This window comes from Lepus europaeus, chromosome 10 (genome assembly GCF_033115175.1).
Source record: "Lepus europaeus isolate LE1 chromosome 10, mLepTim1.pri, whole genome shotgun sequence".
Classification (NCBI taxonomy): domain Eukaryota; kingdom Metazoa; phylum Chordata; class Mammalia; order Lagomorpha; family Leporidae; genus Lepus; species Lepus europaeus.
In genome coordinates, this window is record NC_084836.1 from 48,205,521 (window position 1) to 48,219,109 (window position 13,589).

The following is a 13,589-nucleotide window of genomic DNA, read 5'->3' on the forward strand; positions in this document are numbered from 1 at the left end:
TTTTTTGTATAATTTAATTTTTAAAAGTACTTGTTTTGGAATTGATTCTCAAATCCATAGAATCTTCTTTAAACTAAGTATTCTTTTGTTCTCTATGGTATATTCATCCATTTTTGCTTTGTAATTAGGTCTTTAATCAATTAAATGCTAATCAACTCAAATCCAAAGACTAAAAAACCAGTAATGATAACACTGTTATCATATGGTATTGAATGATCAGAATGAATAATTATAAAGCTTTGTACCTATACTGCATCTAAAATTGTCCAGCATTTTAAGTAAAAAATGGAGACATCTGAGCAAAATTTTCTATAGCCAATCATTTTAGATTGAGCAAGATTCAGCTACCATCTGGATAAAAACACAATACTATCCCTTCAGAAAGGAAATTAACTTTGACACATTGTCTCTGCTCCTCTATTATTTTCTTATTCTTCATTCAACTGAAAACCTACATGCAAGGGAGCAAATGCTCTCTCACAAACATAAGCCTACAGTTTTCAAATAAAAACCCTGCATGCACATGTTAACATATAACACCTCGTTGGAACGCAGGCTGGCAAGTATGTTGTTGCTGCTAATAATCCCCATGGCTCTGAGCCTGTCATTACCTTCAGGCTATCAGCATTTTATGAGCACAAACCAATAATAATGATATTTCCTTTTTGCTTTTTATCCACACCTCATTGCCTTACATTGATTTGCATAAGCAATTTCCACCCTGATAATTGGAGCCAAACATCTTGTTGCAGGTTACCTTATGGAAAAGAGCAGTTAAGTACTAATCAAGAGAAATATTTCTTTATTCAACCATATTTTAGATGATGTTGAATTATCCTCACTGGTTGAGCAGAAAGGTGACTCACTTTCTGACAGGGATTGTAGAGTTTGAGTTCATATCATGCTTAACAATGATCTTCCTTCACAATTTCAATTCCCTGGATGTTGCTGGACTCAAATCATTAAAACAATACTGTTTTCTTTGAAAAGAAAAAGCTATACTACTATGTACTAATTATTTTTAATAGCTCTGAGCCACTCAATGTTATCTGAAAATTTTATAATTACAGCTTTATTTTTACTTCCAGAAAAATCAGAGAATAAAGAAAAATGTAATTATAGATATTAAAACAAGTAAATGAAATAGGGAAGGGCCAAGTCACACAAAAAAATTCTATCTAAAAGCATCGTTATCTAAATTGCTGACTTTTAATGTAAGCTATTATCACATGTACATCTTTATCATTTATTTTTCATAAACATTGTTACATTTAGGTGAAAATTAGTATATATGCACCTAATAAGAATCTTAGTAAGTAAAAGGTGCAAGAATTGCTAAAAGATGCTGAGATTGACAAAGTTTATTGGAGGAGAAGCATTTATTTCTAGGAACAAGAGATATTTCAGGGTATAGAAAATCACCAAGAACTTCTAGAAACGCAGGAAAAAATAAGAAGGGGGAAAATTGTCATATATGTACATTCCAGGTACCACAAACAAAAGGAAAGTCAACAGCTACATTGGGCACTGAAGTTTGTCTAGGTGGAAAAGAAGATAGAAATGAAATTACACTTCATGAATTTCACTCCAGCATCCCACCAGAGAGGACTCTACTTATGCTTCTGGTGTTACAATGAGAAAATCACATTTAAATAGTACAAATCTAAATAGTTATGGAGTCTCTGAGTGATCCTGGTAGCTTATCCTTGGAAGACAATCTTGGGGGGAATTTGGAGACGTTTATACCACAGACAAATATGAGTTGCTAATGGTACAATTGCATTACATATAAAAAACTTGATCCTGTGTGCAAGAATGTTTCTGGTTACTGTTAGCCTGTCAATTGCCTTTCTTACTGACTGTTTAAGTCCCAATGGTATGTATAATTCAGTTGTTTTCTTAGTCATTACTCACTGGAATCATTGCTAGGAGAAAATCTTGGGCTGAGGAAATGCATAAGCTTACTTTCCAGATGTTTTATGTAGAGATGATCTTAAATCAAAGCAATTTAGTCCAACTGCTGCTTCTTCCTATACTTACTATATCCCAGGATTGATCCTGCTGGGGAGGTAGAATGAGGAGCCAACAGTCTTGGTTATTGAAAGTTTGAAGTTTTTAATTTAATAAAAATGAAAATAATTATTCACATTAGTAAGATCTTGTCTTTTCTCTAACTCATTATATTAAGAGTAGTAACTTTATGATTTAAAAACTTTAGATATATTACTAGTACCAATTCACCATGGAATAACTAACCAGCTCACTCAAAAAAGAGATGGGAGAGACACACCACAAGCCGACAGACTATGAAGTTACGAAGTGAATTGAATGAGCACATTGTCAGTTTGATTTTTCTAACTTCTGCCATCATATATCCTTACAAGGGACATATATTATATTGAAATCAATGGAAAATATTCTGTTCCTGCTAGAGAACTATCACATGATCTTACTACAAATATTAAGAAAGAGATACAAGAATTACTATTTTAAATCTTTATTCATATGGTAATATTACAACTTACAGAAGTAATACATATATTTAATCAGAAGAACAAAGACATGTATAGAGTAAGTATATCAGAGTGTCTGTTAGCAATTCACTGTCATTCCCTTTGTTCTTATGCACTGTATGAGCTGGAAGCCTGGAAGTTGTAATTTCTTTTTTTTTTTTTTTTTTTTTGACAGGCAGAGTGGACAGTGAGAGAGAGACAGAGAGAAAGGTCTTCCTTTTGCCGTTGGTTCACCCTCCAATGGCCGCCGCGGTAGGCACGCTGCGGCCGGCGCACCGCGCTGTTCCGATGGCAGGAGCCAGGTGCTTCTCCTGGTCTCCCATGGGGTGCAGGACCCAAGCACTTGGGCCATCCTCCACTGCACTCCCTGGCCACAGCAGAGAGCTGGCCTGGAAGAGGGGCAACCGGGACAGGATCGGTGCCCCGACCGGGACTAGAACCCGGTGTGCCGGCGCCGCAAGGCGGAGGATTAGCCTGTTGACCCAAGGCGCCGGCCGGAAGTTGTAATTTCTTAAAACTTGTTGCTAGTTAGGTACAAGTTCAAATTCTTCAAAATTAAAAACATTCATAAAAGATATGAAAGATACTCAAAAAGCAGGGGGCCTTTGTAGTTCAGGTAGCACAGAGCAGACATGGGAGCTTTGTCAGGGACAGAGGGAAGATCATGTTAGTGGATTACAGGCATATTGTAAGTAGCTGAAAAGATGGGCGTCAGTCCATTGTGACACCCACATTTCTTGACTTTCTGAAGGCTCACAGTGGCTTTGCTGATGATCACTCCAGAAGCCCTCTCAAGAGTGTTAGGAAATTCACATACCCAATTTTACTTAATCCCCTTTCTGCTTGAAATTCCAGGAATGCTTATGGTTTTTCTACTGACTTACATACCAGAAGTAGGTCCAGACTTTCAAAGAGGGTTATCTACAATGGTCTGCCTGTCTTGATTAACTTTAAAGTGGACAATGGCACTGATAGTGGGTGATTTGACAAATTCATGGTTTTCAGAGCCAAAAGTTCCTTAAATTATCATCTGCAGCTTCCTAAAATGAAGAATAGGTGTTAGGTAGAAAGTCAGAATCTTGCACGAAGACAAGAACCCTTGCTTTCTCTGGTAACATAGGTTTTGGGAAAACAAATCATTGTTTCAATGACATTACGGTAGGATAGAGAACTAAAGTCTTTGAGAAGGACTGGCTTTTTCTCACTAGACTGGAGAGATTACAAAATAAAAACAAAACCAAAACAACAGTCTTGATGCTTTACATTCTCAGCCAAAGGTATGGGGAGGGATTCAGAGATATTCTGACTGTGCTAAAAAGGCTCTTGTGCCTCTGATAGTCTTAGAATCAATATATCTGACAACTATATTATTGTTTGACATTCTGGGTAGCAAGATTACAACTCAAGTAAATTTCATGGCCTTATTAGTTCTTTTATGTGAATGTTAAATTATTGATTGGAAAGAGTAGTGTAATGAGAATTGAAATGTAGGCTTTAAAAGTCTAAATACTACTGAGGCTGCCTTGGCATCAGAAGCAATTCTTCATGTCTCTGAGAAAGACAATTTCGAGGCCAGCATTGTCTCTCAGTGGGTTAAGCCACCACTTGCCTAGTCTTCATCCCATGTTGGAGTACAAGTTTGAATCCAGCTACTCTGCTTCTATCTATCTTTCTGTTAATGTGCTCCTAAAGTACCAAGTACTTGGGTCCCTGCCAGCCACATAGGAGACCTGGATGGAGTTCCTCATGCCCGGCTTTGGGCTAGCCCAGCCCTGGCTTCTGCACCCTGTGTGGAGTGAACCAGTGAATGGAAAGATCTTGTCCTCTATCTCTGTTGCTCCCTTTCTGTCACACTACGTTTTGAACAAATAAGTAAATATTTTTTAAAAAGCAAATTTCCCCTCCATTTCAGTCCTCAGTAATTGCATTCATCAAGGGGGATGCTCATTCTCCTCAAAACCAACCTCCAATAAATATACCCCACTGCCTCAGACCGATAAGTGGAGCTGATTCCAGTATATTTCAGGAAGACAAGCAAAAGAAATTGTGATCTTAGAAAAGACTGAATATATTCTAAAAATCTCCATGAAATAGCAAAAAGTCCTTAGCAAATACTATCTCAGACAACTGTAGCTTAGTCTCCCAAATAGAAAGTATTTAGAGCAAAATATGAACATGAACACATATCTAAAAAGGTCAAAAAGCAGTTGTTTCCTAATATTGGAAAAACAAAACATAGCACCAGAAAAACTCTCTGTAATTAAAAGTGATAGTCTGCTTTAAGTATAGTTATAGTACTATATACATTGATAACCATATAGACTTAATATTCACATCATTAACAGGAGACTTAAGAACAGGGGATTAATCACTCTTGCATGGGCAGTTTACAAATTTTCCTATTTCAGAAAGTTGTCTCAAACTAAAGATGTAAACTCAAATTGTCTAACTAGTAAACTGAATTAAATAAACCTTATTGTCAGAGAATATGCAAGACAGAAAGAATCTAAAGAGTATTTAGTTCAACTCTTGCATTTTATATCTGTCAGATGAGAGGTCAGATGAAGTTCAGTGAGTTGTAGAATGTCCACCACTAATTAGAGGTAAAAATAAGACTCACTTCTCACTATTTATTCCACTGCCTGAAGCTTCACCAAATATGCCTGCTATTAGTTGGAAAGTCAGTTATACAGAGCAGTAGATATGCAGGCTTTGCAAAAATAAACACTTCTACATTTTAAAAATATATTAATTATGCCTGAAATACTCAAGACACTGTGGCTAAAAATATTCTACATGAAGGATCCCTGTGAGTGAGATCCTAATGGAAAGAAGTGGCCATCAAAGAAGGATGTACTTTTCTCTAAAGGGAGGAGAGAACTTCCACTTTGCTTATGGCCTTGTCTAAATACTGATGGAGTTTGTGGATTCAAAAGGCTTCCATAGCCTAGGCAGCTCATGTCAAGAGCTTCAGGTGGTCACTGACATCATACATAAGAATCTTACTTATGTATGTGTTAATTGTTAAATTAACAATAGGAGTCACTGTGCACTAACTCCCCATGCAGGACCTCTGTCCTCAATGAGTTGCATTAAGAGAGTTAACTGGGATACTTGTTCTCAGTTTCGTGATTGTGCATGCGTGTGGAAATTGTTGAAATCTTTACTTAGTATATTGTTGGTCTTTTGTGTACAAAGTTAATTGGAAATGAATCTTAGTGGAGAATGGCACTGGGAAAGGGGGGAGAGTATGGGTGGGAAGAGGGGTTTTTGGTGGAAAGAATAACTATATTCCTAAAGTTGCACATATTAAATGTGTGTTCCTTAAAAATACATTAATTAATTAAAAATTAAAATAAAATCAATATATTACTTACAAGTGACACCTATGATCTAAAACCAGAAGGGTTCAGGTGTGATTCACTGTAAGTTTAATTTTCTGTCCAAACATTGAAACTGAAGCCAATGTATCAGTGGTATCAAGGAATAATTTTATGTATGTATATTGTGTTTATTTACAAAAGAATTGTGATAAGTTATTTTAAAACAATACTGCACAATTAAGTATCAGAAAAAAAATTAAAAAATAAGGTGAATTTGAGAAAATGTACCACAAACACCATATCAAAGAAAATTGTGACTATTTAAAATGAAACTATTTTCTAGAGTTTCTTATAATTAATCCAATGTGCTTTAAGAATATTAGAAACAAAACTTTCCTCAAAAAGTCTGTAGTATCTTCCTACTGAAATGTATGCTTAGGTTGAAATTTAAAACATATGTGTACTTACCCACCTAAAATATTATACAAGATAGAAAATGTAGTTTAATCTATATGAAGATATTTTATCAGTTAAAGATGAATATACAAACTGACCCAGAAGCCTACTCTTTCTATACTACATATGTATGTGTTTGTATAAAATGCTTTCTTTGTTCACAAAATAGATTAAATGAATCATAAGGATTCATAAAATTACAAGAGGAAGCAAATATTAGGTAGATAAGAAATCAAGATGAAATAGCCATTTGGCAACTTCCCCAGCCCCTGCTCTGTTGCTCTGTTGGGACCAGGGAACCTCGCCCGGGAGCGGAACCCCAATAAAAGCCTGTGAATTAAAAAAAAAAAAGAAATAGTCATTATGACATTATTCTTGTGCATAAAGTATGAGCAAAGGAAAAAGGAAATGAAAAAGAAAAAAGAAAGGAAACAAAGACAAGAGGGAGAAAAAGGGAGGGAAGGAGGAAGAAGAAAGAATAAGGTATATGAAAAACCTAATAGTCAAAATTTGGGATTGCCTTTACCTGTAAATCTAATCTCAGGACTGTTTGCAAATAATAAACTTCCATTTGTCAACACAGAAATAGCTATGGTTAATGTAAAAACAATTAATAGATTTTCCAGCAGAGGTAATGCTGACAGCCCAGATTAGCTCTTTCAACAACGAGCAAACCAAGACTCCCCAGAGCCTCGTGGTTGGAAAACATATTAATATCAACTTTGTGACCACTCCTCACCATGACATGAAGTGTCTGTTCAGGAGGTCATCTCCAAAACGCATCCCATATATCTTCATGCACAAGAGATGATAATTTATCACCTAGACATAGGGATCTACTGTAAACTAATCCAAACTGCTGATGATACACTAAATCAGTTTGAGTGATGAGTATAAATAAAGCTGCAAGCCCAGTACTGAAGGATACAGATCTATCTGATCAATGAGGTGTCACAAGGCAAATGAAATGCAATGTTGACAAACAGAGTCCCTCCATTGAAAATTAAGCAAATCAACTATCTGAGCACAAAGGCACACATTAATACAAGCTTCAAGTGAATGTTTACTATGATGAGAGTCAGAGGGTATATATTTGAAATAAAACCAAACAAATTGGGTCAATGGAAAAGGATGCATTAAAAATGGATAATTTTTGCATACCACAGAAACTAAGACAGGATAAAGGAAAATGTCATGAAACAATAATCCTTTCCAAATAATAAAACTATAGTTATTCAATCTGCTGAGCAAATGTAAATACACAGATGATGAAAAACAATAAAAATTGTATACAGAAAATGATTTCACATCAACTTGATACCAAAAAATCAAATTCAATTTTTGTTGCCTGTATGAAAGCTTAGCTATTTTCTCATTTTGTCATGCTACAACTTCAATGGGGAAAAACAAAGGAGTGGGGATAAGGAAGGACATTCCTCCAGATAGTTTATATTCATGCAGAGCACTCCCTACAAAAAAAGATTTTCCCAACTATGTGATCAGAATAGAGCCTTTTGCACCAGCAAATAGGTTCAATGGATTCAGCTATTCTGAAGGTGTCCCTAATGGAAAGAGCTGATTAAAGGAAATCTCAACCCCTGCTGAAACGAATCTATAAAAATATTTTCCAGGGGAAATTATTCTTCAAGAAATTTATATGTTTTCTTTGTTGCATTAAGCATCTATAGTTTGTCATAACATCCTTAACTCTTGCTTTGTTTTATCTATCAGTTTATTTTAGGTAAAGAGAGAATTATACTATTAAAATATGACCTGATCCCAGATGTAGTTTATTTAAATTTCAAAATGAAAAGCTTACTAAGAACAGATAAGATTGATTGCTCTCTCTGTCTTAGCATAATTGTATTTCAGGTGAACATCAATTTACTTTAAAGGACACTTCTAAGTAGCGGAATGCATCATAAATAATTCATCAATCACAGCTACTAGGAACATGATTTACTTCAGCAGATTCAGTGGAATAAAAGTTCTATTCTTCTATCTTTGTGCCTACTTAAGGTGTTTAAAAAGTTTTCCTTATCTAAAAAGCCATTCTTAGATCCATATTGTATATTCGATAAATAAGATGATAAAACTGTTTTTTTTTCCTTCCTTTAAAAAAAAACCCAACATTTTTCTACTTTAAATAACACTTGAGTATCTTTGGGACAGAGAACAACAAGTATATGTCATCAATAAATAACAACATAAATAGTACATATGCAGAAATAGCCTTAAGAATTTCTCAAATACTTAAGTGTAGTAAGCTTAACATATTTTATTATTGCCCTATATAAACTTTTAAATGGAATAAAAAGACGGCATTTTCTGAAAGTCTTATTTATATTATTTAGGCTGTGACATCGTTGATCTTTACTTCAATCTAAAAATGAAAATTAAGCAGATTCTAAATTGTCTAATAGTTGATACAGTGTTTATCCCAATCCAGAACTTTAATTTATCATACAAAAAGATATTGCTTACCTTACACATCTTAAAGTTTTCCATCAAATTCAGCAACTTTTTATTAGCAGCTTCACAAACTCTGATACAATCTTGAAACATATATTGATAAGAGAAAATGAAAGCAAAAATAGAAAGCATTTTACTTACTTGCAAACCCCTCTGAAAAACTGAATGGCCCATAAAATTAGCCAGCATTCTAATTAAAGCAGCACCCTAGGAAAGAATGTTAAAAGGAAAATAATTTTAATCAAGTATATTGATTTTAAAACTGTCTTACTCAAAAATGATCTGCTTCATTTATGCCATTCTATATTCAAAAATATTTAAGACCAAGAGAATCGTGAAAACAACACTTCATTTAGAGAAAGCCGTTACATTATTTCCTTTACACATCAAAAAGTTCTGTAGATTTAAAATCTACAACTGCAAAATTGTCTCTTTGACAGAATATCTCAGGGCCATGATAAGCTGTATTTAGGCAGTAATAAACATTTTATTCAACACTATATATGACAAAGTTGATAAAATACTTCCACTTACAAGCTCATTATCTGGTAGGGGAATAATACCTATGTCAACATGGGGTAACACAGGCACTTATCCTATCCTTGATTCAGTCAAAAAATAGTTTAGTTGTAGAAGTGGAAAGCAAAGAAAACCAAGCTCTGCCACTGATTCAACCTCTTCACTCAGGAAAATCACCTAACCTCTCTGCTTCTCTCTCATATCCATTGTAATATAGAGATAATAATAGACCTATTTCATGTGGTTCTGAGGCTTAAATGAATATATGTAAAGCACTTCAAACTAGGTCATAAAAACAGTAAGTACTGTAGGAATGTTAGATATTAGCACTGCTTCAAAACAGCTAATTATTTTTCTGTGCTGTTTTAGAAGCTTGATTTACATGTAAAACATGTGATCAATATAAGTATTTAGAATAATAGAAGAAACCACTAATCTCACATTGAGAACCATTATTATAATATGGTAGACCAATGTCAGTGCAGAAAGGTAGGCATGCAATCAATCTGAAATATTCCAAGTAATGATGGATAAGCCTGGATGATCACAACTATGCGTGTAAAATATAAATAAGCTAAGCCTTTAAGAAGATACTTTAATTCACATGAAATTGTTTTAACCATGTGCAGCGGATTATAAGCAGCAAATGTTTAAATATAAGCGATAGCTTGCTTTTTAAGAGACAAAATCCTTTCATTACGATACCTGCTCCATTGCAAATGTACACACTGCAATGAATCTTTTCCTACGAAGTGTCTCTTTATACAGGAGAATTATAAGAATCACATATAGAGTCATCAGTTTGGGACTGGACTGCTGCAGTCAGCCCAGAAACACAGTAATGAATTTCTGTTGTGGGATACTAAAATTGTTTCTGATAATTCTGGGACTTTATGCACTACTACTCAGGCTCCATGAATTAATCACCATTAGTAAAGTGTCTAAAAATGTCAATTGCTACCAAAAAATGCCCTCAAATCAATATATTATTCTCATCTTAATAAATAATGAACCAGAAAATCACAACATTTCATGCCTCTTATGATATTTTTTCTACCACATTTTCTACTCCTGGGTTTTATTTTGCTTCTTTGTCTTTATCTTCCATATACTTGTATAAGTCCATAAAACATAAACATTTATGATTCAATCTGGGGACCAGGTTAAAATTCCCTTCAGGACCTATCAGCTCTGCTGCTTCAATTTTCTTGACAAGCTCTCCTTTTAAACATTTCCCAATCAAATCTACCCACCCTGAGGGAGGAAACTGTCAATTCTTCAACAAAACTAACCTATGCTACCTGGGGAGGAGGACTCAGAACCTCAAGCAGTCAACTCAAACTCTCCTTCTGAACAGAATCACCAACTTTGTATGATCTAAGTGTTTCCCTCTAGGTAATGATGACTTGGTCTCCTGTCAGACTATGAAAACAATCAATTTAGCATGGTCTAATGACAAAAGAATCATATCTAACCATAAAGAAGGGCCTGGTTTTTCTGTCTCAGGTAAGCTAGAAAAGAGTGCTAACAGGAAATGAAATACAGAAATGCAATCAAAGTTATACGATATTACTTAACTCTGTATTATGATTATAATGTATAATTCTATTAACTTTTAAAGATATGTCTATGATGCCCACTTGAGCAATTTAATGTCCTCTGGAGTAGCTTACATTCTTCTATATTTAACTAGCTTTCTTTCCAAAGCTAAACTTTAAAAATTCCTCTTTTATAGAACTTCATAGACTGATGGGCTCTCCACCTGTCATCACTTAGCCAACATATACTAAGTACCTACTATGTATGGATTATAACAAAGATCATACCTCTTAATATAGGCATTGCTCATTATAAACTTTTTTCATAAAAAGAAAATAGCAAATCATCTTTCATTATACACCTAAAACATGTGTTCATTAAATAAATCTTCTTTATAATATAATAACATATACACAGTTGTGATTTATAATTCTAGCCCCAATCACACAAACTAGATAATAAGGCAGCCTGAGTCACTGTACTCAGGAAGTAAATATATTATTCCCCAAGGTTTTTGAAAACTTGAGGAAATATTCAAGAAAATTATCAATGTGTTTTCTAGACTAAGATTCTGGGAGATTCTAGGATAATTAATTTTTAAAAGATTCATAATGAATATTCTTCGAAAGTATTCTTATAAACTCATTCATTATTTAGGAATTTTTATATTTTTATATTTGGAATGCATTTTTCATATAAGTTCCCACCAATTTTTTTTTTACAATATAATCATTTGAATGCATATCAATCACAGAGATTAAAAAAATACTCCAAAGGAAAATTGTGGTACGACACCACTCTTTCCCTATTTCCTATTACTATTGAAGCCTTTATTTTTCCATTGCTAGCAAAACATGATCCTAGCTGGGAGAGGTAAGCACCAGCTCCTTTCCAGTTCAAATCAGCAATTCAGACCATGAGATTGCAGCTAACACCCAGGTGCTCAATCTCCTCTGCCATGAAACTCACACATACCATTCATTGGGGCCATTTTTTTTCAGTACTCTCAGACAACAGCATTCAAATATCAGTTTATATTCAAAATACTAAAAAACTATTCGAAGAGAAAGTCACAGATGCCAGCAAAAAGAAAACAAGGAATTCCAAGAGTGCCTAAAACAGCACTGAGATGAAAGCATTCAACCCAGGTAATTTCAAACATAACAATACTGTCCACTGAAATGTGTGCACATGGAAGGATAGAATCTAAGAGCAAAAAAATTTACAAAATAGGAGACAAAGAAATGGTTGACAACACAAAATTAAAATAGCAAATATGGCACAGCAAGTTGAGCCACTGCTTGGGACACCCAGTATCCCATATCAGAATGCTTGAGACCAAGTAATACTCCTGCTTTCAATTCAGCTTCATTTTAATGCACACTCTGGGAGGCAGCAGGTGATGTTTCAAGGATTTGAGTACCTGCCATATTAGTGTGATACACAGATGGAGGAGATTCGGGCTCTTGGCTTTGGACTTAACAAGCTCTGGCTATAGGCTTTTGGGGGAAATTAATCAAGCAAATTAAAAATATTTTCATTCTCTCTCATTCTCCCTCTCTCTTTCTCTCTAGGTGTATGTCTCTCTCTATCACTCTGCTTTTTGAATGAATAAAAGTAAGAAGAAAAAATACAATACATAAAAATTTAGGCTAATACATTTGAAATCTCAGAAAATTTTATTAAATATGTTTAACCAAATATAACCAAAAAAGTAGACAGACTAGTTGGTGTTATTAAAAAAAAACATGGAAAACAAAAGAAAACCACATACACACACACACACAAACCTAGGTCAGTTTTACATGCAAGTCAGTTTATAAGCACACTCTGCAACATGTTTACCCTCCTCTTATGAAAGTACTATAAAGGAACTGGAGAAGAGTAAAAGCTTTGTAGTTCTTATTATTGTGCATGTTTAACTGATATGAAAACTGAACAAGGAAAAATATATATTCCATATTTGGGTACATAATATATAATAAAATAATATAAACTTTGTGTGTATACTGTTTATATTATATGCAAATATAGTAGTTTATGCTTGAAAGTAAACAATAGAAAAATTATATTAATATATTTCATCATTTTAATAGTTTACAGAAGGCAAATGATTTCATCATCCTTAAGAATAAGAACATTTGAAATTATGGCATTCATTCAAAAATTATATCTTAATGAAATAGAAACAGAGAGGGTACATTAACATGATAAAGGCAATTTTCCAAAAACACACTCAGTAGTGAAACATTATTTCACTACTGCAGTCTCCTTATACATGAAAATAAGAATGCATTGCTAATACCTACAAACAATACTATAATAAAACAAATGAACAAAGAAAAGCTATATGAAGCAAAAGGAAACAAGCGATAAATTAGCATCAGAGATGATGTGAAGTCCTCACAGAAATGCAAAAGAATTTATATAACCCTGCCTTTTGCAAAAAAATAGATGTAACTGGGGACCATTATACTTAGTGAAATAAGCCAGTCCCAAAAGGACAAATACCATATGTGTATCCCTGATCTGTGCTAACTAGCAGAATACCAAAAATGTAATGTGTAGGAGTGAAACTGACATTTTGAGATTCAATGATTGTTTATAGCCCTGTCTCTACTGGTGACAGAACAGTGTTTTTTCCTTCTATCTGTTGATTTTTTTACTTAGTGTAGGGTTAATTTTATGAAAATAAAATAAACTGAAAGTAGATCATTGTAAAAATTAAGAGAGAATAGGAGAGGGAGAAGAAGGAAAGGTGGTAGTG

General features: G+C 34.1%; 1 protein-coding gene across 1 annotated transcript in view; it reads right to left on the minus strand.

Moving 5' to 3' along the window:
- TRHDE (thyrotropin releasing hormone degrading enzyme) overlaps positions 1–13,589 on the minus strand; it is a 429,130-nt gene that overhangs the window by 124,727 nt on the left and 290,814 nt on the right. Inside the window, exon 7 of the mRNA XM_062202069.1 lies at positions 8,906–8,971. Coding sequence (XP_062058053.1) covers positions 8,906–8,971 — 66 coding nt within the window. The remainder of the gene's footprint in view (positions 1–8,905; positions 8,972–13,589) is intronic.